We start from the raw sequence: 27,150 nt of genomic DNA on the forward strand, positions 1-27,150 counted from the left end.
TGGAGTCCCCATCCCTGGAGGGATTGAAAATCCCTGTGGCATTTGGGGACACAGGTCAGTGGTGGCCTTGGCAGTGCTGGGTTATGGTTGGACTTGATGATCTTGGAGGTCTTTTCCAACCTTAATGATTCCAAAAATGAGCTGGTTTTTTAAACACCACCAGAAATGGTAATTGTGGATATTTATTTATTTATTGCTCGGCATCCCCGTTCTGCATCAGCTGGGCCAGTGCTCAGCCTCCCAAGGTGCCCCAAGTGGGTCTTTCCTAGAGGGGAAGAATAATCCCAGGATCAGGGATGGTTCTGCACTTGCCAAAGACCCAACCACTGGAATAATCTGCCAGAGGAGCCTCTCCCTGCCTTTGCTGAAGCACAAAGAATTGCATCAGGTCAGCTCCTACATCCTCTGTGTGTGTTACTGGGTCACCCCAATGCCTACAGCTAAACCTCTGCTGCCTCTGGGGATGGGCAGGACCAGCTGGGGCAGGGAAAAGGATGAGGAATAACCTGACAGCCTGCTGGATTTCCATGAAATAGCCCCAGTTTGGATCTGTACAGCGCCTGAAACACGAGGGAGCTTGGAGAGAAGGGATGAACCCATTGCGGCTGAGCCACGACAACAGCCTGAAGGCATCCCAGGGTGCATTCCCCATGGAATTCTCACCTCATTTCTTCCCTGGATCCATTCAGCTCCCTCAGTTTCAGGCTGGAAGCGCTCCCTTCCTCATTTAATAAAGTGACCTCGTTTTTCAGGACGGCGTTTTCCTCGCGGAGCTTCTCGGCCTCGCACCTGTGGCACAGACAGGAGACAAGTGAGAACGGCTCCTGTGGCACAACTGCAAAGGAAAGAAGTCCCACAAGTCAGAGCTACCTGTAATGCTTCAAAACCAAAGCTACAACTGCCTTGTTTTATGTATAAATGGTGTATTTATATTTTACATGAATTCAGCAGGAGCGCTCCCCAGTTTGTTCAAAAAACCCCAAAATTTTACAACAAACTTTAAAAAAAAAAAAAAAAAACCCTGGGCTTTTGGGGCATGTTTTTAAGCAGCTCAAGTGAGTTAAAATCTAAAGTTTCACACTATATTCTACGTATCTTTCAGTCCTTAAGCTAGAAATAACAACTGAACACCACAATGTGCAGATTGCCAGGAGAGCGAGCTGTTTCCCCAACAGGAATTCAGAATTCTGGGAGCAGCACGGTTGGAAAAAGCCTTTTCTGTCCTCAGGAGACTGCACAGAAATAACTTAGCCATGGTGGGACACCTGAAAGAACAATTTCCTGCAGGAAGCTGGTGCTGAACAACAATTAAACCACTTGTAACCACTTTATCCATTAAAAGAAAAAAATCCTTGCTGGAATACAGCAGTTAAAAACAAGTAGGTAAAACCTATGATGAGTATAATATAATGAATAAATGTTTTATAACTGTATTTGCCATATCCCACTCCTGAGGGCTTCCTAACTGGGAAAAAAAGTCCCTATAATTTTCTAATATTAACTTAAATACTGAGAAAAATAGAAGCACTTTTAGCATTTCAAATCACCATAATCCTACGGCATTCACTGAAACACTGAGGCAAAAGAGGAGCAATTTTAGCCTTGTGAGCAACATTCAGCTCTAGAAGGGAACAAACTGAGTGAAGTGAAGATTAGTAAAAGCTACAAAGCACTCTGGAGGTGTTACCATGGATTTTGGACACGGGAATACAATGGGTTTGTGCTGGAGGACGAGCTACACACGGTGACGGTGACATCCACACACAGGACAGCTGGCAGGTGCTCCAGGCACAGAGAGGAGTAAGTCACACACAGTTACTGATTCCAGTGCTCTTTGTTATCCGTGACTAGAGGAGTTAGAGGAGTCCATGGCAGTGTTTGCTACTCAGAGTTAAGCCAGAGTTAATCTAGGGTGGTTAAAGGAGCAGCCAGGGCAGCGCTGGGTTAGTGGCTAACGCCGCGTTACGTTACCTCAGCAGGTCAACCTTCTGCTGCAGCTCAGTGCACGTGCTCTGCAAGCCCTGGGTCGCTGCCCTCCTCTCCTCTGGGGGACCCAGAGCTCCCTCCTTCACCTGGGGGCTGGGATCCCTCATTCCTGCTTTTCCCACTTGTGTCACGGTGCTGTCACTTGGGGGGTTCTTGTCCTGCTGGCCCGAGACTGCGGTGGGATGTTCTTCCAGCTTCCCACCTCTCCTGTCACCGGGCACATCTGAGTTTCCCTGAGCATCTTGTTCTTGGACATCCTCCAGTTCTTGAATATCTTCCAATTCTTGAATATCTTCCAATCCTTTACCTTGCATGAGGAATTTGGTGTTCTCATCCTCAAACTTGACGCTTTCCACCTCACTTTCTCTTTGTTCACAGCAAAGCCTCCTCAGCCTGCGCAGGTTGTCTTCCAGCACTCCGTTTTTTTCAATTAACTGCATCACTTCAGCCTTCAGATCCTCATTTTCTACCTGAATTTCTTCTTGCAGGGACAGAAGTTCAGCCTGTGCCATGGATCTCTCTTCCAGCTCCTCCATCCTTTTCCACAGCTGAGCTATTACACTCTTCAGGTCACCATTTGCTGTCCCAGGAGTGTGATCCAGCAGGAGGGAGTCTTCACTCAGTTCTTCAGCCCTCTCCAGCTCCACCTGCACCTTCAAAGCATCAGAAACAAACCCTTTCTTTTTGGGAGCTATTCTGTGATTTAGCAGATGAACCTTCTGCTGTTTGACATTGTTGTGGAGCACTTTTGGCCTGGGAACTTTCTCCAGATCTCTCTTTTTTGACAGCAGAGGCACCCAAGAAAGGTTCTTGTCACCATCCTGGCTGCCATCAGCATCCAGAGCCGCCTGACATCCCTGGATCCAACACTCCTGTGCCTCAGCGTGGCCACCAGCTCTGGCTTTCACACATCCCTCCTCCAGATCCCAATCCACCTCCAACATTTCTTCCAGGTCTGTAGCATCAGCCTCCAGAGGTGGAAGGACACCGAAATCTGCTCCCAGGGCCACATCTTGACAATCACTGGGCAACCCTTCAAAGCTGGGCTCCATTTCCTCTGCTTCTGAGGCAGACTGGGAGCAGCTGGGGCTGGGAGGCTGCAGCTCCTGCTCTGCCGCTCGCAGGCGGTGCTGCAGCCTCAGGATCTGGGCGGCCATCCTGACGTTCTCCTTCACTGCCTGCTCGTGCACCTTCTGCAGGTTCTGGAGAACATCCCCATCGTCCCCCAGAGCAGCTGCACCAGGAAGAGCAGCGATCTGGCTCTTGGCTTTTGCATACTCACTCTCCAGGGCCCTGTAATGGCTCTGCAGGGCAGAGAAACTCCGCGTTTCCCACTGCAGTTTCTGGATTTTCCCTCGTAGGTCTGAGACTTCCAAACCCATCTCAGCCTTTTCTGTCTCTGCTCTCTCACAAATGTCTCTGTTTAAACTCTCCAGAGCGAGAAGTCTGGAATTGAGCTCTTCTTTCTCTCGCTTGTACTCACTGTCCAGTCTCTCCAGCTTCTCCCTAACCAGTTTCCCATTTTGCTCCACTGTGGCTATTTGTTCCTCTTTCTCCTTTAGCTCTTTCTCATGGTCATTTTGGAGCTGGTTTATCTTCTCCATCATCTTTTCCTCTTGCTCCTGGGCAGCATTCCTCAGCTCTCTCAGCTCCTTCTCCAGCTGCTCCCTCTCACACACCAGCTTGTTCACTTCCTCCTTGAAACGTTTCTCCAGGAGATCCTTCTCCTGGCTCAGGGCAGAACAAAAAGCCTTCTCACTCGCCAAGCTTTCCTTCAGCTGCTCGTGGGCTTCAGCAGCCTCCTGAGCAATTTCATCCCTTTCAAACTCCCACTGGGATTTCTCCTCTCTCTGCTGCTCAGCAAGGTCCTGCAGCTCTCTCTGGTAACGTCCTTCCAGGCTCTGCAGGGTTTCTTCATATTTATTCACAAGGGTTTGTGTGTCCACAGAAAACTGAGTTTGTGCATGAGATGCTCTTCTGTTATAGTCACTTGCCATTTTTTTCCTAGACATGGTTAACATAAGATATTACTAAACTACCTCAGAGATTAAACTGGCTTTTTTAGGCTGAATACAACAAGTTGGAAATTTACTTTTTTTTTTTTTTTTTTAATCCACTGACTATTGGATGGGTGTTTCTGGGAGCTGGAAGTTAAATTCGAGGCAATTTGGTGAAACTCCAAAAAGAAAAGCTGCCTTGGAAAAGTGCAACAACTCATGAAATGTCCTCAGAAAAGGTTTCATGTGCAATTTGTGCCCTTCAGTTCCTGTGCTCAGATTTTGGGGGGGCAAATGCTCTCACCCCCCTCACCCCAGGGTGGCCTCAGTTTCTTTTGACACTCCATATTGGCTACAAAAGCACTTCCCTGCCACCCCTTTCCCTCTTCAGCAAAGAACTCTGAAAACCCAGAGCTTACTGAGTTTTAAAGGGATTTGTGGAGCACAGGGATCCTGAACAGAGCTCGAGTTAATCACTCCTGGTTATGCTTTAACACAATCGCTGCCTCTGGGTGAGCTAAAAACGAACCTCAAGATCTGCTTGAGAAAGGTCAGAAGAGGAAAAAAACACCCCTGGAGAGCAGCCCAGAGCTGTGGGACAGAGCAGGACACTGGAGTTGCCCAGCAGGGAGGTGTTTCAGCAGGCTCCAGCGCTGTCCCCACCAGGGCTGACACTCACCTTTCCTCCTCCAGCTCCTGCCGGTGCTTCCTCAGCAGCTCCTGCTGGAGCTCCTCCTTCTCCAGGGCGTGCAGCTCCGCCAGCCTCTGCAGCTGCTCCTGGAAGCCCTGCTCCAGCTCCCCCTTCTCCTCCTGCAGGCTCTGCACCACAGCTCTCATCTTCTCTTCCACCCAGGCACTCTTCTGCATCAGCTCCTCCCGGTCCTGCCTGGACTTCTCCTTCAGCTGCTCCACTCTGGCCCTGACATCATCTTCATGCTCCTGCCTCAGCACTTCCTGCAGATTGGCTTTCTCCTCATCAAAATGCAGCTGTAATTTGTTTTTCTCCTCGTTGTGTTTGCAGTTGAGCTTCTCCTGCTGCTCTCTGAGCGCTGCTGCCTCTCCCTGCAGCTCTGCTATTTGATTTTTGAGGCCAGTGATCTCCTTTTCCATGGCATTCATCTCCTCAGCACACTTCTGCCTCAGATCCTCTTGCTCCTTTTCCCAGTGGGCTTTTGTCTCATCCAGCTGCTTTTCATAATGGCTCACCTGCAGGAGGGAAAATGGGATGGGTTTGTTCATTTTCTACTGAAAATTCTACAGGGATGTTTTCATCAGTATTTCCATCTAGTTTTGTACATTCACTCTACTGATATTTAGATTTACACTCCAGCATCCCATATTAATTTCCCTGGAAAGAATAATCAGTGCTCAGCTTTATTTCTTCCTGGGATCATAGAATCCCAAATTGGTTTGGGTGGGAAGGGACCTGCAGGACCATCTCATTCCAACACTTACTGTGTCTTCAAGCTCCTGTTTGAGGTGATGCAGGTCCCTGTGGTGCTGCTCCTTCATCTGCTCAATGGCCATTTCTGCCTCTATGCTCATATTTAATGGGTTGCAGTCTTCTGAACCGAGCCCTTCAGAAAAAATAATCAAGTAATAATTTATATAACTATAAAAACATGAATTATACAATACATAAATATATATAATTCTCAACAGAATTACTCCCTCAATTCAAATTTGTTTGGCAGCTCTCAAACTCCCATCACAAACACAGCCAAGGAACTGCAAACTTCAATTTCAGCTTTAAATTTGGTTCAGCAGTCACAGTCCAGATTAACATTAAACACCAAATTAGACTTGGTGACCAATTCTCACAGGGAAGCTTTTCTCAGAATGACCTCTAAGATGTTACAAACACCTGCAGCCCAGATCCCAGTGCCACAGGAGGGATCTTTCACCTTGGTCAGGCTCAATCCCACTGGTGCCATGGCTCTTCATGTCAATGTCAAACTCCTCTGACAAGGAATTTCTCAGGGCAGGCCTGAGCACTTTGCCCTGGGCACGGAACTCCTGCAGCTCTGAGTGCAGCTCATCAATCTGGTCCTGCAGCTCCTGAGAGGGAGGAAAACAAAAAAAAGCTGAGTGAAAAGGAGCCAAGGCTGCTGAGCACCCACCCAGTCCCACCACAGGACGTTTGGGTGGGAATTACAGCAGAGTAAAAATACTCTGTAAGAATACTAAGAATAGAAAAGTATTCTATTCTTAATAGAATAAGGCTATGTGTCAATAAACACAGAGCCACGGCCAAAAAGGGGGGAATGGCTTCCCACTGCCAGGGGGCAGGGCTGGATGGGAGATTGGGGAGGAATTCCTGACTCTGAGGGTGGGGAGGGGCTGGGATGGAATTCTCAGAGCAGCTGTGGCTGCCCCTGGATCCCTGGAATGCCCAAGGCCAGGCTGGACAGGGCTTGGAGCAGCCTGGGATGGTGGAAGGTGTCCCTGCCCATGGCCAGAGGTGGAACAAGATGGTTTTTAAGGTCCCTTCCAACCTGCACCATTCTGGGATTCTCTGATGATTCTACAATCCCAAACTCTCAAAGGTGAAGGTGTAACAGGAGCTGCAGGAGCTTTGCCTTTATTCCTTCTTCCTGTGACCTTTTATTAAAAAGCAGCTTTAGTAACATTTCCAAACAGTTGGGAAATGCCTCCTCAAACACCAGCTACTTGAAAAAAAATCAAATCAGAAGCAAAAGATCAAATTAGGAAGGAGATCCCCTCATTACTGAATTTACCATCTGGTCCTTCCTCCTGCCTGCCAGAGGAACATCCCGAGGGTTTGTGCCAAGGGCTGTGCACTGCACTCCAGGAACAGCAGTTATTGAGGAAAACAACTCCCTGAATGTGCAAACACACAAGCCTGCAGCTCTGAAAGGCCCAGGAAGTGAACCTTGAGTACTGACTTATTTCTGCCATCCTCAAAAAGAGAAAAATCAGCTGCGTATTGAGAAGAACCGATTCAACTCCTATTTCTACTCAGTCTTTGCTTTTAAACTGCAGCTTCCTAAGGGAGCTGCTGTGCTGCTTTCCAATCCAACAGCAAAGGCAGCCCTTTTTTGAATGGAAAGGACCCTGCAGAACAGATCACAGAATTACAGAATTATTTGGGTTGGAAGGGATTCCAAAGCTCATCCCATTCCACCGCCTGCCATGGGCAGGGACACCTTCCACTGTCCCAGGGTGCTCCAAGCCCCATCCAACCCAGCCTTGGACACTGCCAGGGAGCCAGGGACAGCCACAGCTGCTCTGGGCAACAGATGAGCTGGTTCCTCTGCAGATATCAGAAAGCAGATGTGTAAATAGAAAACCTGCAAGCTCACCTTAAAGTCTTTTAAGTACACAAGATGGACGAGAAAGCAAACTTTCTGTTCTTAGGTTTATTTAAAAAAAAATATTCCTGGTCTGACAACCAGCAAAACGTGGATGTGTTTTATTTCTCCTCAAAGTTCCTGCAACTCTGAATTCACAGGGCCCCATGGACCCTGGGGACACCTCACCCTCTCAGCTCAGCCAGTGGGAAGAGATTTCCAACCTGCCTCGTGCTGCTGCTTGCAGTGAGGATGTGGCACTTGGGGACATGCTCAGGGCAGGGCTTGGCAGTGCTGGGGGAATGCTTGGACTCCACCTGAGAGGGATTTTCCAGCCTAAATGGTTCTGTGATGTTGCTGGTGGACACAGGAGCCAGGCCTCAGCTGCACTTACCCTGCACTGCTGCTCGTACTCGCTCCTCATCTGGGCCAGCCTCTCCTCCTGCAGGAAAAACTCTGCACTGGTGGGATCCAGGTCACCAAACTGGAACACAGGAGTGGAATACCCAGTTATCCACCCACCCACCCTGCAGCCCTGCTCAGGACAGCATGGATGCCATCCCAAGCAGTTCTGCAGCCTGCACTCCACTCTCTCTCCACTCTGGATTATTATTTTAAATAAAGAAAGTCCACTTTCCTCCTAGCAGGGAATGAGTAACTTCCCCAAAAAACCTGTCTGCCATCTAGCACAGCTCTCATGCTCATTCTGATTGCAGATCACAGCTTTCTACCTTAGCATATGCACGTCTCAGTGTGGTAAATAATCCCAAGCTTTCAAGAAGGCTGGAAATCCCAATATATGAACCTTAGGCTATGGCTGCACAAACTTAAATAACTTTGGAGAAGCTGATATTCTGAAAGTTTAATGTAATACAGCCATGAACAGCTGTTCAACCTCGATTTTCACCTAATTCCAGCAGTGATGCCATGTAAAACCTCACTGCTCCTGGAAAGGACCTGTAAGTTGGGCCCATCCAAAACTCTGTGCTGGGAAAAAAAAAAAAAATCCCTGCAGATCTTCAGGATGATTGCTTCATTTTAAGGCTCCATGGTTTAATTGGAATAAAATTACAGCCAAGGTGGAATATCTGTATTTTCCTTAGCTGGGAGGAAGCCCATGTCACCAAGGCAGGCTGTGCCTGGATAATCTGGATAGAGACCCCCAAAGCCTCTGGCTATCAGCTGAACTGGCAGCTGCAATGTAGCAACTTAAAAATCATTTAATTCTGAAACCCCACTGGGAAGAGGGGGATTTACCTTCTCAGCCAGGACATTTTCCAAGTTCCTCTGCAGTTTGCTTGCCAGACTTTCACACTCAGCCAGTTTCTCTCCTGTTTCCAAGAGCTCGTTTTCCAGGCGGCTGTTTTCCTGCAGCAAACAAAAAACCCCACAGCAGATCAGCACTTGGAGGAGGAAAAAATCAGCATAATAAGGGTAACTCCCAATCCAGCATGACACTATTCCAAGCTTCAGGTGATGACAGGAATTAGGAATTATTTTCATCCACACACAACCCACTCCTGCCACAGCAAGTGCGAACACTGGACTTTTGAGAAATTATCAAAAGGCTTAACAGCAAGTTTGCTTTGCATGGTTTGGTTGTTTGTAAAAGAGGATTTTAAACTCGATCAAGATGTTTTATCTCCTGGCATGACAGCTCACCTGAGAGCTGTGCACACACACACACACTCTGCACGTGATGGCAGCAGAGATTTGACATCTCTGGAGGTTAGGAATCCATGGAACAACCCATCAAACACCAATTCTCATGGACATGGCCCTACCTTGCTGCTTCAATGACTTTTTGGCCAGCTAAACATAGCCCACAGCTCATCCCTTCAGGAGTCATTCCCCCTGTGCCAGGGCACTCCTGATTTTGGGGGAAATCCTGGCTGTGCTCAGTCCCTGTTACCTTCAGGGCCAGGCCCAGGCGGTCCCGGGTGTAATTCTCATCCGTTTTCAGCTTTTCAATCTCCTGCTCCAGCTCCAGCCTCTGTTTGTTGGCCTGCTGCAGGATCTGCTCCCGCTCCCTGCGCAGCTCGTTCTTCAGAGCAGAGATTCTCTCCTTGTACTCCTCATCCAGCTTCCTGCCAGGGGGACAGGAGCCTGTTAGAGCAAGTGTGGAAAGCCAGGGAATGTTTCTCTGTCTGCTCTGGGGTGCCCTGGCCCCCAGGGCAGCTCTGACTTTGACCCTCATTCATGGAGAAAGTTTCCCAGACTTCAAGATAGACTGGAACCCGCAAAAGTGTGAAATAGATTATAGAGAGCAGTGTGGGTGTGTCACTGGGTGAGAAATTGAGGTTTTGGGGTTTTTAGTATGTTGTGGATGGAAGCAAGATGGAGGGCACAGGGTGTCATCCTGGGTTTCTTCTTCATGCTTCTTCTTCCTCCTTCTCCATGGGTTTGGGTGGCATTTTGTAATTGGGCAGAAAAGGCTGCACTGGGGGCTCTGTGGGATCAGTTTTTGGGTTAAAAGGGGAAATAATCCAGGTGTCAGCTCTTAATTGGATGGTTTAGTCTTAAAAGACCTTGGAACAAGAGATTGTTGGCCATTTTGTGCCTTGCTGCTGAACTCACAGCAGTGAGACTTTTACTGATAAGGAATAATAAACACCTGAGTCTGAGCATGAACCACTGTCTCAAGTGCCTTCAATCCAGACCCAGAGAAACCCACAACTGGAACCCCCACAAGGAAGAGGGTGACAAATATTGCTGGGGGTGGAGCTGGGTGGTCACCAAGCCCCTGCCCAGGAGGGAGGGATGGATGGGTGGATGATGGATGGATGATGGGTGGATGGATGGATGGGTGGATGATGGGTGGATGATGGGTGGATGGATGGATGGATGGATGGATGGATGGATGGATGGATGGATGATGGGTGGATGGATGGGTGGATGGATGATGGGTGGATGGATGGATGGGTGGATGGATGGATGGGTGGGTGGATGGATGGATGGGTGGGTGGATGGATGATGGGTGGGTGGATGGATGATGGGTGGATGGATGGATGGGTGGGTGGATGGATGATGGGTGGGTGGATGGATGATGGGTGGGTGGATGGATGATGGGTGGGTGGATGGATGATGGGTGGGTGGATGGATGATGGATGGGTGGATGGATGATGGATGGGTGGATGGATGATGGATGGATGGATGGATGATGGGTGGATGGATGGATGATGGGTGGATGGATGGATGGGTGGGTGGATGGATGATGGGTGGGTGGATGGATGATGGGTGGATGGATGGGTGGATGGATGGATGGGTGGGTGGATGATGGGTGGGTGGATGGATGGGTGGATGGATGGATGATGGGTGGATGGATGGATGATGGGTGGATGATGGGTGGATGATGGGTGGATGGATGGATGATGGGTGGATGATGGGTGGATGGATGGATGATGGGTGGGTGCTGCAGCTGCCCCACCTGAGGTTGTACTCGTTGCGGCGCTCGATGGCCGCGTGGTGATCGTCCACCTCTGAGGCCATCAGGGATTTCAGCTTCTCTGCCTTCTCCAGGTCCGAGCGCAGCTTCTCCTTCTCCCTGGCCACCTGGTCAAACCTCTCCCTGGGCAGAGCAGAGCACAGCCAGCCTGCATTAGGTCAGCCCTCATTGCTTCCCCCCAAAAAGGGGATTTGAAACATCAGAGAAGCTTGGAAAGGTCTCCAAGGGTCTCCTCAACTGCATTTAGTCACTGGATTTCAACCTCTACCCAAACACCTCTGGACATGTCTTGGTGTCCCCACAGATCCTGAGACCCTCAGCTGTGGTCCAGCCCCCAGATTCAAATCCTGAAATGGTTTGGGCTGGAAGGGACCTTCAAGACCCTCTTGTTCCAGCCTCTGCCATGGCAGGGACACCTCCCACTGTCCCAGGCTGCTCCAAGCCCTGTCCAACCTGGCCTTGGGCACTGCCAGGGATCCAGGGGCTCCCCCACCCTCACATCAGGAATTCCCAGTTCCCAGTCTCCCATCCATCCCTGCCCTCTGGCACTGGGAGCCATTCCCTGGCTCCTGTCCCTCCATCCCTTGTCCCCAGTCCCTCTCCAGCTCTCCTGGAGCCCCTTCAGGCCCTGCCAGGGGCTCTGAGCTCTCCCTGGAGCCTTCTTTTTCAATACAGAAACCATAAATACAGTGAGTCCAGCACAAAGTCAAACTGTGTGGACTTTCAAAGGAAAACCACTGGGATTTAGAGTGGTACAGATTTTGTACCTCACCTCCATATGGCAGAACCTCTGCAAAGCCCCAGATCAGTTTGGATCCAAGGCACTGATAAACTCCACCAGCCCCTGCCCTGAGCTGTGCATTCCTTGGCCATCAATGGCCACTGTGGACAGCAGTGCCCACTCCCAGACTGGGAACAGCCTGCTGCTTCCATTTTTAATTTTTAACCACATTTTTCTGCACCCCTTGGAGGTTTCAGTGTTTTTCCCAGGCAAAACAAGAACGCTGGAAATTCCTGAGCACTCCAAGAGAGAACTGAGCCTTCCAGTGCCACCCCAGAGCCCCTGGGAGCACCAGCCCCCCTCAGCTGCTCCCTCAGCTCCTGCTTGGCCACCAGGGCAGGGAGCAGCACCTCCAGGCACGCCTGGGACTCACATCAAGTGCCTGATCTCTGATTTGAAGCTGGCCAGGGCTGCCTGGTGCACCCCGTTCTTGGTGATGAGCAGCTCGTTCTCCAGCGCCAGCGTCAGCTCCGTCAGGTTCACCTTCCCATCCAAGCTGAAGTCCAGAGCCTGTGGAAACAACAAATCCTCCGAGTGGAATGAGCTTCCTGCAGGAGCCTGGAGACATTTCTGCAGGGATTGACAGGGCAGAACGAGCAGGCTCACAAGGGATCTTTGCTGGCTGATGAATCTGTCACAAACGCCCCGAGGGCAACAAACCAGACATCTCTGCCACCTCCCTCCACAGAGCTGCTGCCAGCTGTGGAGATGGGAAATGTCCTGGTCGTGCTGCAAGACCAACAGGAAATTAAGCCCAGGACTGATGAATTGCACTAATTCCCTGCAGGATCTAATGAGACTGGACTCAGCTGCTGTGAGGAGGTGGCTGGGGATGCTCGTGGCAAACAAAACCAGTTCTTGCAACTGAGGGAACACAGGGGCAGCCCTGCAGGGGGGTCTGATGGGAGGATCCCACCTCCCAGAAAGCAAGTTATCATCAGCAGCTGCTTGGGATTTTGTAAAACGCCAGAATGGTTCAGCTGGAAGGGACATTAAAGGTCATCCAGTTCCACCCCCTGCCATGGGGTAGGATTCTATCCCCCTTCCACCATCCCAGGCTGCTCCAAGCCTTGAAGAAAGGCCTTTTCTTTCCTTGGAAGTGTTCCAAACCCACATGGATGTGGCACTTGGGGATGGGCTTTAGTGTTGAACAAGGGCTGAGCTGACAGCTGGACTTTTCCAACCTAAACCCTGCAGGAGCACAAAGCAAAAAGCACTTGTGGTGGGGCTGGGACACTGGAGAAACCACCCCAGGGACACCAGCACAAAGCAATTTTCCAGTGGAAAGCAACAAAGCGAAGGTGGACACCCAAACCTGGTGAAGGTGGTCCCACCTTCCCAACCAGTGCAAAGTGGTGAGTGGGTTTAAATCCTGAGCCATGGCACAGGTTATTCCAGCCTGGCTGCTCTCTACCCACATGGATATTTAAAAGCCAGGAGAATCACACTCATCACTGCTGGAATCCAGTGATGGTCACATGAAATGATCTTCTGCCACCCACAGCTTCTGATGAGATGGACAGGGATGGATTCATTCAGGTATCTGATTTCATCCCCATCACCCTTTCACTCTCTCTAATGGAACACTGGGGACTGGGCAGGGTTTCAAGTGCTGTCCTCCACCTCAGCACAAGCAATAATTCAGGTCACCCCGGTGCTCAGAGGTTTGCAGGTGCAGCTATTCAGGGAGGAAAAGGAATTAAATTGCTTCCTAACAAATGTAGGTGACCTCTTCAAGCTATGCTGGAAATCACGGTGTATTTTTATCATTAAAAATGATAAAATGGGATGCACCATAAAGGAAATGATTGGAAATTTCCCAGAACTCTTGTTACTAGCACTGGGAATTTTTATAGAATTACAGAATCTGTTGGGTTGGAACAGATCTTGAAGATCATCCAGTCTCACCCCCTGCCATGGGCAGGGACACCTTCCACTATTTTTATCATTAAAAATTATAAAATGGGATGACCATAAAGGAAATGATTGGAAATTTCCCAGAACTCTTGTTACTAGCACTGGGAATTTTTACAGGATCATAGAATGTGTTGGGTTGGAACAGATCTTAAAGATCACCCAGTTCCACCCCCTGCCATGTGCAGGGACACCTTCCACTGTCCAGGCTGCTCCAAGCCCTGTTCAATTTGGCCTTGAACACTTCCAGGGATGGAACAACCACAGCTTCTCTGTGGGAAGATTTAAAAGGGGAAAAAAATAGAGACTTTGGAAAGGAAAAAAAATAACAAAGGGATAAAAAAATCCACATAAAACCAGGGGTGAGACGCAGCTGGGGGTTACCTTGAGGATCTCCTGGCTGTTCTCTATGCCCTCCTGGTGCCAGCAGTCCAGGACCCCCTCCACACAGCCATAGCCCATGCCATCATCCAGGCTGGAGAAGAGGGAGAAGCCGATGGTGCTGGGCATGGCCGAGGGCGTGGTCGTGCGCCGGCCGCTCTCGTCGAAGGACTGTGAGAGAGGATGAGGGTGAGACAGGGCAAAGGCAGTGCCCACAGGGCTTCACCAATGGAATTTCCCCTAGCACTGCTCCAGAGATTAAGGATTAAGCTCTGGTTTTCCTCACGGCCAAGCAAAACCCGGTGGGAGCGTCGCTGCTGACCTCAAGCAGGCGCTCGGGATTTAAAACAAATCCCAGGAGGAGCAGTGTTCCAGAGCTGCCCTCATTGCTCCAGAAGGGTTTCACAGTGCTCACTTCTGGTTTGGAATGTCACTTTGCCTAAAACAGCTGCAGGGAGCACTTGTAGAGTGGTTTGGGTAGAGCCCTCAGCTTCCAGGCAAAGACAGGGAGCAGATTTCAAACTCTCTCTCAGGAAAAAATGCACAAATTGGAGTGGAGATGTGGGAGCTGCATGTCCCCAGCCTATCCCAGGCAGTGCTTCCCCCTGCACCCAGTTTATACTGGATGCCCCATCCTGGACATGTTCCAGGCCAGGCTGGATGGACTTTGGAGAACCCTGGGATACTGGAAGGGGGTTGGAATGAGCTTTAAGGTCCCTTCCAACACAAACCACCCTGGAACTCTACAAGGCTCTACCACTGCACTCCACAGGTTGCCAGAGCCCTCTCCAAGCCACAGAACTTCCAAGTGGAGCCATGTCCCCTTTCCCATGAGGGTGCTCTGTGTTTTGGCTCCCCCCAAAAGAGTTTTTTCTGAGCAAGAGTTTGAAATCTGCTTTTGGAGCAGGGCAGGCAGCAGCTCACTGCCACCACCTCCTGCCTCACAGCTGCCCCTGCAGGGACAAACACTGAGGAAGAGGAGGAGACAGGCTGGGTTGGGAATTGTTCAGGAGTTCTCCTGCTCCTTTTACCCCAGGATTCTCCTCTCACTTTCTCACCTGCATGGAGAGGTGGCGTTTCAGCTGCCGGTACGGAGTGGATGCGGAGGGGGTGAGGGATTTCCCATTTCTAAACAGGCCATAAAAGAAATCCTCTATGCTCATGGTCCCATCTTGCTCCAGGTTATGGAGCACCTCTTCAAGCACCTGCAAGGAGACAGAAATCATGTAAAAGGCCAAAAGAAATCTGGCACAGAGCAAACATTCTATTCCCAAGGCTCCAAAAAGAGCAAAGCAGGAATTACCTGCTACATCAGCCTAACACATTTCCATATTCTCCATGTGGAAAATTGCAGGCACACATACAGCATGAAAAAAAGCTCCTGGTCATCTTGGAGCTGCTGTTTAATGAGGCAGCAAGGAAAAAAACCTCATTTTATTCTGCCCCTGAGCCAGTGTGACCTCAGGAATTCAGCTCGAGGTACTGAGATGCCAAACCCTGAGCAGCTGGAAGTGACCAGGCCAAAAAAAAAACCTCTAAGACACTGCAAGGTTATCATAAATCTGTTTGATGCTTCAGGGCATGCTGCTTGCTCAAAAGTAGGACTGGAGATGTTCAGATTAGTCCCTCACTATTTCTTTGTCTACAGTTTATCTTTTCAGGTATTATTTTCTGCCTTAATACCCTGAAAGCATTTCATTGTGGATGCTGCAAAGGAATACCTGCTCAAGAACATGTTTTGTGGAGGAAATTAATACCAACCATGTTATCTTAAGATGCAAAAAAATCTGACTTTTTTAATAAAACTAAATCCTAAGTTGATAAGAGCCTTTTTTTTTTGTTAAAGATTTCATTTTCTCATGGGCTCTTGCTGCAGGACAGAAACACCCACAGGCCTTCCCAAAGTCAAAAGCAACCACCTCTGAATATTTAACCCATATTTGCTGTCTAGCAAGAAAATTCCTAGGATTAAGGAGACATGTTTGGAATTCAAGCCATGCTTTTAAATTCCAGATCCCTCCGTGATTGCGTGAGGAGCGCGCACGCCACGGCTCAGCCTCAGCTGCCTTCTCCTGATGGTTTGGGACCAAAAACCCCACTGAGAACCAGCAGCTGGAGCTGGAAACTCCTTCCCAGGCAGCCAGCTGAGCTTGGGGTGAATCCCAGGAGGGATTTTGGGGCGGACAGCAAAGGCCAGGCAGGGCAGGGCTGGGATGGGTGGCTCACCTCGCCGGCCGCCGCGTGCAGCCCGTGCTGCTCACAGATGGACACCAGCTTCTTCCTGTTCAGGTGGCCATCCCTGGTGATGCCCAGGTGCTCACACACCTCCTGGAGCTTCTCCTCAATCCAGTCTGGGCTCGGGGAGGTCCCAGGGGAGGCGTTCAGGTCGTCTGGGTTCCAGAAGCGCAGCTGCCCTGGAAGGGGGGAGATTGATCCGGTGTCTGCGGTGAGGAGCAGAACATCTGGGGTTCTGCACCCCACAGAGAACCTGCTGCTGCCCTGGGCACAGCTCCCTCCTGCCTCTGCAGACCACAAGGGATCGCTTGTCTGGGTCCAGAGCACACTCTGGGGCTCAGGATGCAGATACTGGTCCCAGCAGTACCAGACTCTGCTCAGCATTTCACTCACTTGTGCCACCAGGGGAAGGAGCCTGATGTCCACAGAGCCATGGAATTGCTGAGATTGGGAAAAAAACCTCTAAGACCATGGAGTCCAAGTGTTCCCCAGCACAGCCAAGGCCACCACTGGCCCATGTCCCCAAGTGCCACATCCACACAGCTTTTCATCCCTCCCAGACTGAGCAGCAGCTGGGGCTGTGGCCAGAAGCATCTTTGGGAATGTGGATGAGTCTGATGGCCAATGTGGGCTGGTGGCCAGGGAAGGGCAGCAGAGCTCCCTCAGCTGCTGGCATGGATGGGAAAGGGACCCCTCCCTCCCCTGGGCTGTTATGGGATCAAGGGAGCTGCAAGGCATCTCCTGGGGCTGGAAAAGCAGCTTTAGGAGAAAAAAGTTGGCCCCTTTGGATTGAGAAAGGGTTAGAGAGCAGCTGAAATGTGGAAGAGGTGCTGATGTAATTAAAAGGATGTAGATGCATCCCTCTGTGCCTCCAACAGCTCCATGTCCTTTCTGTCACCCTCCTGATGAAGATGGTAGAACACTGGCACAGGTGAAGGTGCCCAGAGAAATTTCCCATCCCTGGAAGTGCCCAAGGCCAGGTCAGACAGGACTTGGAGCACCCTGGGATAGGGGAAGGTGCCCCTGCCACGGCAGGGGTGGGACTGGATGAGCTTTAAGCTCCCTCCCAAAGCATTCCAGGAATTTACAACTCTGTGACAATTAGGGAACTTTTAACGACTGGTCCCTGCTGACATCTAGTGCCCACCAGGCTCCACTACAGCCAGAGCCCCCCGGGGCAGGATGGGGAGCAGGGCAGGGGGACCAGGAACACCCACAGCAGGATGAAGAGGGCAGGGGGGCACGGCACAAGATGGGCCCTGCCTCAGCTTTCATCCCCAGCTGCACCTCCCCAAGCTGTGCAGCAGCCAGGCTGGGTGTTGCATGCACCCAGAGCCCCTCTGATCCCTCTTCAAAGCTGAAAGGAGAACAAGCAATGAGAACAGGCAGGCCCAGGTGCTGCTCTCTGCTCTTACCCTCGGCCTCGTACTCCTCGCTGCCTCGCGTCTTCCAGTGCTGGGGAGAAAACAAAAAGCTCCTGAGTTATTGATTGCAAGGCATCCCCTGAATGAAAGAGACTCTGGGATCAGCAGCCAAGGAGCTGCAGGGCTCCAGCAGGGCTGCCAGGCTTTCATCTCCCTGCAGGCTGGGCTGGGGATCCAGGGCTCTTTGATGCTGCCCTGCTCTGTGGTGGGAGAGCCCAGCGGTGCCCAAAGCCCCACAGTGAGCCAGCAGAGGGGACAGAGCAGGGCCTGGCAGGGTGCTGGAAGCAAGGCAGAGGTTTGCTCAGAGGGCAAACCATGCTGCTTTCCTTGGAGGGATTGATGGCTGAGGGGATGGGGATGCAGGAAGATCACAGAGCTGGGTTATCCTTTCCTTCCAGCACTGCATTCTGTCAGCCAAGCCCAACTCAAACCTCCTGCACTGAGAGCAGCTCTGTATCAGGAGAGAGCTATGCTGCCAACAAGAGCTTAACAGAGGGAAAATAAATCCACTCTCTGGTGGTCTTAAACCATCCTGCTCCCTCTGGCATCACCCCATCAGCCCAGGCAGCCCCAGGAGCAAAAGCACAGCATTTAAGGTGATTTCCTCATGTACTACACGTTGTCTCATCCCTTGCAGCAGCCCAGGGTATTTACTCCCACAACATGAACTTTGCTTTGGCAGTGGCAGATGTTGCTCCCGCACTGGGACAAGTGGATCCTTCTGCCTGCACGTGACTGATGGATTTGGAGTCAAAGTCACCCAGGACATAAAGAGGCTCTAAATCACCACAGAAAAGTTCAATAGCTCTCATTCAGATTACAGCTAAAAGCCATTAATCTACAACGTTGCCATGGAAACTGAATTAAGGCACTGGACTTTTTTTAGCTCTGCTGCTGTTCCTGTTTCAGCTGCAGGACCAGGCAAGGGCCCTTCCCTGCCACAGCATCACAACATCCCACAAGGGACAAAATGCAGGAGCTGAGGCAACAGGTGCCATTAAATCCCAGCCCTGGAAGTTCTGCACAAAGAGAATGGCAGAACCCTGGCACAGATTGCACAGAGCAGCTGTGGCTGCCCCTGGATCCCTGGAAATGTCCAAGGCCAGGCTGGATGGGGTTTGGAGCAGCCTGAGATAGTGGAAAGTGTCCCTGCCTGTGGCAGGGGATGGGACTGGATGGGCTTTAACCATTCTGGGATTCTATGAAATTGCCACCTGAAAATGCAGAAAATTTTGTGCAGAGAGAGGGCTGGCTTGGGTGCCAGAGCAATCACCCTGCAGCCACCCATCCTCCTCCTTGGGGACAGTGGGACACTGAGGGGAAGCTGGCAGTGATGCTCAGGAGGCAGATCCTCTGTGTCCCAGTCCTTCTGCATAAGCAACATGCACACTTTTATAAAGAATCAGATTAATTGAGCACCAGACCCCCTCACTTCAAGCACTTTCAGCAAAACCACACCAGCTGCTGCTGTCCCGCCCCTGCAAGTGTCCCAGGCCAGGCTGGACAGGGCTTGGAGCCACCTGGGATGGTGGAAGGTGTCCCTGCCATGGCAGGGGTGGGATGGGATGAGCTTTAAGCTCCCCTTCCAACCCAAACCATTCTGGGATTCTACGAAACCACAACAACTCCATCAACACCAACAACCCCAAGAGGGGCTCTGGCATTCTACAAAACCACTCTGGCATTCTACAAAACCACAACAACTCTATCAACACCAACAACCCCAAGAGGCTGAACAAAGCCAGGGGGTTTGGGCTGGGGTGCTCGTGTGCCCTCCCCTCCCTCCCTCCTGTGCCTTTGTGTGCTCGGGGTCAGCCACCACCGGGAGGGGACAAAGAGGGGCCAGGGTGGGTGGGACAGGCCCATGTCAGGCTCTCATTGTCCCCCAGCCCCAGCAGGGCCTCAGCTGGCCCCGGGTCAGAGGCAGGGGGTGCCAGGAATGCCTGATCCCCGGGGAGGCGCGTGCGGGGAGCAGATGGCTCCGAGCGCATCTGCAGCCTGGGCCGTGGGCCCTGCCCACAATGAGGCAGCAGCAGCAGCCACCTCTCTGTCCCCCCTGCCATCTGCTCCAGCCAGCCAGACCTTTGTTCTGCCCCGGAATATATTGCTAATTAAAATGATGATCAGCAGCACATGCCACGAGGTGAGCCCCGGTGCTGATGGGGTTTGCTCTTCCCAGATCCACGCAGCTGCTCCCTGGGCTGAGCAGAGACCCCAAAAAAAGCTCTCAAATCCCTCACTCTGCCAGGTGCCCTCAGCTCCAAGCACCAGTCAGGCACTTTTTCTGGGAGCAGGCACTATCTTAATCACAAATCCTGACTTTCCAGTGCTGATGGATTTTGTTCATCCCAGATCCACACTGCAGCTCCCTGGGCAAAGCAGAGACCCCCAAAAAAATCTTAAATCCCCACACCTTGCTTTGCCAGGTACCTTCAGCTCCAAAGCACCAGTCACACCAGTAAGGCACTTTTTCTGGGAGCGGGCACTATCTTGAGCTGTTAATCACAAACCCTGGCTTTCCAGTACTGATGGATTTTGTTCTTCCCAGATCCACACTGCAGCTCCCTGGGCTGAGCAGAGACCCCCAAAAAAGCTGTCAAACTCTTGGCTTTACCAGGTGCCCCCAGCTCCAAAGCACCAGTCACACCAGCAATGCACTTTTTCTGGGAGCAGGCACTATCTTAATCACAAATCCTGGCTTTCCAGTGCTGATGGAGTTTGTTCTTCCCAGTGCTGATGGATTTTGTTCTTCCCAGATCCACACTGCAGCTCCCTGGGCTGAGCAGAGACCCCCAAAAAAAGCTGTCAAATCCCCACACCTCACTTTGCCAGGTGCCCTCAGCTCCAAAGCACGGGTCACACCAGCAATGCACTTTTTCTGGGAGTGGGCACTTTCCTGAGCTGTTAAATCACAAATCCTGGCTTTCCAGGACAGTCCCACTTTGGGAATCTCACATCAAGAACCCAAAGCAGGAGTTTCAACCCTCCCAATGAGCCAGGCCATGCTGGAAACAACTCACAAACACACAGAGCATGGGAGCAGGTGGCACTGAAGGGACAGAATTGGGATGTGCCAGCAGATTCTAAAACCTCAAAGCTTGGAGCAACCTGGACAAGTGGAAACTGTCCCTGCCTGGGGTAGAAGGCTGGAATGAGATGGGCTTTAGGGTCCTTTCCAGCCCAAACCACTCTGGAATCCCAGGAACCTGCAAATAGGAGGGACCCCTGCCAGAGCAGAGCAGCAGCTGGGGAAGGGGAGGTGATGGATGCTCCCCAGGGAGGACTGGAAGCCAGCACAGCCACCATCCATGGGGACAAGCTCCTGCAGGTCACAGGGACCCTCAGGAACCCACCACAGCAGGGTTAATGCCAAATCCAGGCCCAGCTGCTCATCACCTGATCCAGCAGCACCTGAAAACCCCCGGGGATGGAGGTGGAGCCTCCCTGGGCAGCTGCTCCCAGAGCAGCTTTCCAGCCTTTCCCCTCCCAGAGCAGCTTCCCAGCCTTTCCCCTCCCAGAGCTGCCTTCCAGCCCTTCCCCTCGTGTTTACCAGGGAGGGAAACCTCTCAGACACAGCCTGAGCCCTTTTAATTGGCACTGCCTGGGAGCAAGCACCAATTAAGCCACCCTGCCCCAGTTCTCAGGCTGGGGGCTGTGTTTGCACACGCAGCACAGAGAACTGGGCAAGGGCTGATCCCTGGCCAGATCCCAGGGAATCAGGAGCCTCCAACACCCCCCTGGGACCCCTCAGCACCTTCCAGCAAGTCCTTCCCATGCATACCAAGAGGATCTGCTTTGGAGATGCTGATAAAGTTGGGGTTTCACAAGTTTAGCCTGATTTTTGCTCCACCTGCAGAGGAATTAGCCATCCCAGCAGCCCAAAAGGTGCAACAAGCACCCCCAGCAGGAGACTGATCCAGCCCCCAGCCACAGTGTGGTTACAACAGCTGGGTTAATTAACTGACCTTGTTAATGGACTGCCCTTTACACCTCTGTGACAGCTAAAACCAAGGGGTGAGGTTAGAGCAGCCCCTTCCAGCAAGGACAGCCCTTCCCTGGGGAGTGTGGGAGGATTAACATCGATTCCAAGGTCAGGGCAGCCCATGTGGCCAGCACCAGGAGATGGATGAGCATCCCTGTGGTGCTGAGCAAAGGTCACCAGCAGCAGGGAAAACCTTTCTTTGAGGTGTTGGTTTGGGGTTTTTTTTATCATTTTTAAGCTCAGCTGCATAGGAATAACACTGAAACCATGGGAATTGGAAATTCCTTCCCTGCTTTCTCACACAGGGCTGGGTGTCCCCCTACAACAGCGGCTGTAGAGGCTCCAAGTGAGGCCACGAGACAGAGGAGGGAGAAAGCAGCAGTGCTTCTCCTTCCCAGTGGGAAAACTCCCACCACATCTCCTGAATCAACAATACTTGGCACAGCAGGGCAGGCTGGAAGCAGCCCAGCTCCAGGGCAGCGCTGTTGTGGCTGTGCTCTAACACACAGCACCAATCCCAAGCACTCAGCTCCCTTGGCTTTCCTGTCTGGGGAAGCAAGAGGAGATTCACTGGCACAGAGAGAGCCACAGCTCTGGAGCACAAAACCAGGAATGGGGATTGTTTTTGGAGCAATTAGAAGCCACTGTCTCAAAGCAGCTGCTGGCTGCCCAGCACCCCTTGTCCCCCATGCCTTCTGCTGGAGCCATGGCCAGCTTTTGGCAGCTGCACTAATGGATGTGGACGTGCTCAGGCTGCTCCCAGCCCACACCTCCTCGTTAGCCACAGGGGCAGCAGCTCTGCCCTTTCCTAATTGCTGGCCCACGCTCCAGCCAGGAGCACGGGCCCAGCTCCCTCCCCACTTCCCACGAGCAAGGGAGCCACGCCTGGCATGGCTCAGCCCCAGGGACAGGCAAGGAGAGCGGCCAGGAAAGGCACTGGGACACCCCAAACCCCTTCAGGTGTGGGCAGCAGCCATGCCCAGAGGTGACAAGGCCACCCAACACCCATCCTAGGGACAGGGAAGGCACTGGGACATCCCAAACCCCTTTGGATGAGGGCAGCAGCCACGTCCAGAGGTGACAAGGCCACCCCAACACCAATCCTAGGGACAGGCAAGGAGAATGGCAGGTAAAGGCATTGAAACATCCCAAACCCCTTTAGGTGTGGGCAGCAGCCACATCCAGAGCTAAAAAGGCCACCCCAACACCCATCCTAGGAGAGCAGCCAATGCCTTCACTGGGAAGGCTCCAAGCACATCCCAATCCCTTTGGATGAGGGCAGCAGCCATGTCCAGAGGTGACAAGGCCACCCCAACACCAATCCTAGGGACAGGCAAGGAGGGCAGCCAGTAAAGACATTGGAAAGTCCCAACCGCCTTTGGATGAGGGCCGCAGCCATGCCCAGAGGTGACAAGGCCACCTCAACACCCACCCTAGTGCCAGTAAAGGCACTAGGACAACCCAAACCCCTTTAGATGTGGGCAGCAGCCATGTCCAGAGGTGACAAGGCCACCCCAGCACCCATCCTAGGAGAGCAGCCAATGCCTTCACTGGGAAGGCTCCAAGCACATCCCAATCCCTTTGGATGAGGGCAGCAGCCATGTCCAGAGGTGACAAGGCCACCCCAACACCCATCCTAGGGACAGGCAAGGAGAGTGGCCAGTAAAGGCACTGGGACATCCCAAACCCCTCTGGATGTGAGAAGCAGCAATGCCCAGAGGTGACAAGGCCACTCCAACACCCATCCTAGAGACTAGCAAGGACAGAGGCCAATGCCTTCACTGGGAAGGCTCCAAACACATCCCAACTCCTCTGGATGTGAGGAGCAGCCATGTCCAGAGGTGACAAGGCCACCCCAACACCAATCCTAGGGACAGGCAAGGAGGGCAGCCAGTAAAGACATTGGAAAGTCCCAAACCCCTTTGGATGAGGGCCGCAGCCATGCCCAGAGGTGACAAGGCCACCCCAACACCCACCCTAGTGCCAGTAAAGGCACTGGGACATCCCAAACCCCTTTAGATGAAGGCAGCAGCCATGTCCAGAGGTGACAAGGCCACACCAACACCAATCCTAGGAGAGCAGCCAATGCCTTCACTGGGAAGGCTCCAAGCACATCCCAATCCCTTTGGATGGGGTCAGCAGCCATGTCCAGAGGTGACAAGGCCACCCCAACACCCATCCTAGGAGAGCAGCCAATGCCTTCACTGGGAAGGCTCCAAGCACATCCCGACCCCTCTGGATGGGGGCAGCAGCCATGCCCAGAGGTGACAAGGGCAGCCCAGCACCCACCCCTCCCTGCTGACCTCCTGGCTGGCAGCAATGTGGGCAGGCTCCTCGCTCAGTGGCTCGATGACTGTCACCTCAGCAAAGTCCTCCGGGGACTCCTGGAACTCCGGCAGGGAACGGCGCCCGTAGCGTTTGCCACCTTTGATGTACTTGGGCTGTGCTTCTGGGGAGGAATCTGGGGAATCCAAGCACAGAACACATCAGGAATGCCATTTCTGAGCTCTCTCAGGGCTGGTTTGCTCGTTCAGCAGGACTCTGAGTGCCCAGTTGCTGCCACCATTCCTGGTGGGCAATGGCACCAATGGTGGCTCCACTGCTGGATCATCACCACCCTCTGTGCTGGTGTTCACAGGGGTCTCAGGTTGAGGGAAGAGATGAGGATCTGATTCCATGTTTCAGAAGGCTGATTGATTATTTTATGGTATATATTATATTAAATCTATACTAAAAGAATAGAAGAAAGGATTTCATCAGAAGGCTGGCTAAGAATAGAAAAAGAAGGAATGATAACAAAGGCTTGTGTCTCAGACAGAGAGTCCGAGCCAGGTGGGCTGTGATTGGCCATTAATTAGAAACAACCACATGAGACCAATCCCAGATGCACCTGTTGCATTCCACAGCAGCAGATAACCATTGGTTACATTTTGTTCCTGAGGCCTCTCAGCTTCTCAGGAGGAAAAATCCTAAGGAAAGGATTTTTCATAAAAGATGTCTGTGACACCCCTCACCCTGGCACTGCGTCTGATGGTTGGAATTGGTGCTGCTCCCTACCAAAAACAGCCTTCACAAAGTGCAATCTTCCTCTTCCTCACCCCTCCCCAAGCCCCAGATGAAGTTAACAGGATGGGGAGGGAAAACCTCCACAACCTTGCCAGGAGCCTGGGATGGAAAGTCCATTAGGCCTCTCCTCCTTGCACTCCTCTCCATTAGCAGCACCAGGCAGGTTTAATTAGGGACTGAGTTGCACTGAGGCAGCTCAAGTCTCCAGATCCTGCAGACACCTGGGCGGCTGCTGCTCTCTGTGGGTTTGAATTTCAGCTCCATTAAAAATGCCCAAACAAGCAGGAGAGTGGAAAAAAATTGGGCAAGTTTGGAGTCTCTGGGGGCCCCGACAGGAGCAGCTGATGTGAGAGACAGTGGGGCAGGTCCCAGCCTGTGCTGAGCAGCCAAAGCCAACTGCAAGATCTAAATAACCCTTTGGAGTCATCCTCTAATTACAGGGGCTCCACATTCCCCAGCTCCAGCTTCCCCCAGCAAGCTCCTGCCTTTGGGGACTGAATTATCCAGGAGCACTGGCAGGCAAGGATCAAAACAAAAAAATAAATAAGCACGTTTTGGGCTGTTTTCAGTGAGAATCTGGAGCAGGGGGCAAATTAAACCAAGGACCAAATTAACCAGGGATTCAATTAGGGGAAGGCTCGGTGCCACTCTTTGTTTCAGTGTTTGCTAACCTGACTGCTGAAACCCCCCCAGGACTCCATCATCTTTTATTTTCTGCCTCTCACAGTGGCAAGAGCAGCAGCTTTTGAAAATTTTATTTGCAGAGGGCTGTGATATAAAAGAAATGCAAGAGTGCAATACTAATAAGGCACAGGGAAGCTGTTCCACCGCTGACAAAGGATACAGGGGAAGCAGCAGGTCTCCAAACCCCCTCACCCAAATGCCTCCTCGGATAATATTCCTTTAGATATGGAAGAAAAGGCTTCAAGCTTGTTAGAGGGGAGAAAAAAAAAATACTCCACAACTTAGCTATGCAATGAATTATAAAATACACAGGCTGAGGAGCGCTTTGATTCCTGCAGCCCCACACTCCATCCAGCCTCGGTGCAGCTCTAGGGAACAAACCCCGTGCCTGTGTTTGAACAAGGCCATTCTAACAAGATTTGCTGCAGCTGGGACTCAGCACATGAAAGTTGGGCTGATGGAGTGCACCGATAGAAAAATCAGGAGGAGACAGGCTGATTAAGGAAGAGCCCCAGAACAAAAGCAAACCTTATCACTCCTATTAAAGCCCGCCCGGTGCTGAACAATCTCCATCCAGCAGCTCTCTCTGAAATGCTAATATTTGTGGCTACTCATTCACCCAGTTATTTCCTCCCTCCCCGCACAAGAGAGGGCTGGGGGGCTTTGTTTTCCTTCAGAAATCATTTTTATTATTCCTCAGACAGAGCTGTACCTCCATCTGTCTTTGGAGAGATGGAGGAGGGGGGAAGAAGCTGGAATTCAGTGAAGCTCCAGCTGAATTTCCTTCTGAATTTCCGAAGAATCCTGTTTCCATCCCCACCACACTGACTGTGTTTCCCCACTGCTGCAGCTGGAAATTCAGTGGTGCTGTAGAAGGCGTTCCTGCTGTTCCAGGGGGTTGCAACGAGATGATTTTCCAAGTCCCTTCTGCTCTGTGACCCTCAGGAGCACAAGTGCCACCACGCTGGGCCCCCTTGTGAGCACAGCAAAGGGGACATCAGGAGCCTCTCCCCACTGCTGTGCTTTGGGCACTTGCAGGCTGGCAGCTGATTCCTCTCTGCTCTGAGCACCACGGGTGAGCTTGTTTGCCTTTTGTAATGAAAAACCTGTGAAGCCCCAGAACATCCCTGGGAGGGAAAGGTGACCCTTCACAGCTTGAGGAGAACAGAGTTTGCTCCAACTTCCAAACCAGCTGTGCCTGAGCCCAGCTCAGGCACCCTGAAATCCCAATTTCCACAGCCAGGCTGGTTTTGACACTGGGTTCCAGCCCTTCCCCTATCACATCCTGCAGCACAAATCCCTCTCCTTTCCAGCACCATCACCTCTCAGCCAGGTGGACACAGACACCTCCCACACCTGCAGCACCCTCCAAGCCTCTCCATCTCCTGCTTGCCCACCAAACCCCCCAGCAGAGCAGCTGGTGCCCTTGATGTTCCCACCATCCCCGAAATTTAGGGGATGCTGGGCACACAAAAATGCAAAAAGCAGCCATCCATGCTTCCTGAATGCAGGAAATTCACTGAGGAGCTGAACAGCTTCTCATTCCCAGCCAAAAATGAGCAGGAAGGCTTGGAGAATCATTCAGGTTGGAAAAGAATCATTAAGGTCGTCAAGTCCAACCTCAGAGCTGCTCCAGCCCCAGGTGCTCAGGAGGAGCACAGAGGAGATGTCAAAATCCAGCCTTTCATGGAGCAGATGCCCATGAGACAGCCCTGTGTGCTGTTCACCCCCAAAAATGCCAAATACCCCCCTGAACAGAGGGGGAAACACCCCCAGAGCAGAGGATGCTCTGCTGCCCACTCCTCCCACCAAGAGCAGGGGGAGATGCTGCTGCTCACACCCCCACTATTGTGTGCCTGACAAATCACCAAGAAAGGAGGAAAAACCCAGAAAAATAAAATAAGTTGAGCCCTCCCTGCTCCCTACAGCCCGTGGCAAAGCGTG

General features: G+C 51.8%; 1 protein-coding gene across 4 annotated transcripts in view; it reads right to left on the minus strand.

Annotated features, from left to right (window-relative positions):
• NIN (ninein) overlaps positions 1-27,150 on the minus strand; it is a 71,222-nt gene that overhangs the window by 26,302 nt on the left and 17,770 nt on the right. For 3 of the 4 annotated variants that reach the window (XM_071426077.1, XM_071426078.1, XM_071426079.1), the window contains exons 4-18: positions 23,760-23,917; positions 17,466-17,505; positions 16,042-16,229; positions 14,874-15,020; positions 13,819-13,986; positions 11,894-12,030; positions 10,722-10,862; positions 9,207-9,381; positions 8,552-8,662; positions 7,689-7,778; positions 5,888-6,041; positions 5,439-5,560; positions 4,663-5,189; positions 1,972-3,990; positions 664-789 (exon numbers count right to left, since the gene is read on the minus strand). In XM_071426077.1, coding sequence (XP_071282178.1) covers positions 664-789; positions 1,972-3,990; positions 4,663-5,189; positions 5,439-5,560; positions 5,888-6,041; positions 7,689-7,778; positions 8,552-8,662; positions 9,207-9,381; positions 10,722-10,862; positions 11,894-12,030; positions 13,819-13,986; positions 14,874-15,020; positions 16,042-16,229; positions 17,466-17,505; positions 23,760-23,917 — 4,303 coding nt within the window. The remainder of the gene's footprint in view (positions 1-663; positions 790-1,971; positions 3,991-4,662; positions 5,190-5,438; positions 5,561-5,887; positions 6,042-7,688; positions 7,779-8,551; positions 8,663-9,206; positions 9,382-10,721; positions 10,863-11,893; positions 12,031-13,818; positions 13,987-14,873; positions 15,021-16,041; positions 16,230-17,465; positions 17,506-23,759; positions 23,918-27,150) is intronic. The other variant, XM_071426080.1, reaches the window with a different exon arrangement.

Source organism: Agelaius tricolor, unplaced genomic scaffold, assembly GCF_023055355.1.
Source record: "Agelaius tricolor isolate 1412-34295 unplaced genomic scaffold, bAgeTri1.0.p SCAF_5, whole genome shotgun sequence".
NCBI classification, from domain to species: domain Eukaryota; kingdom Metazoa; phylum Chordata; class Aves; order Passeriformes; family Icteridae; genus Agelaius; species Agelaius tricolor.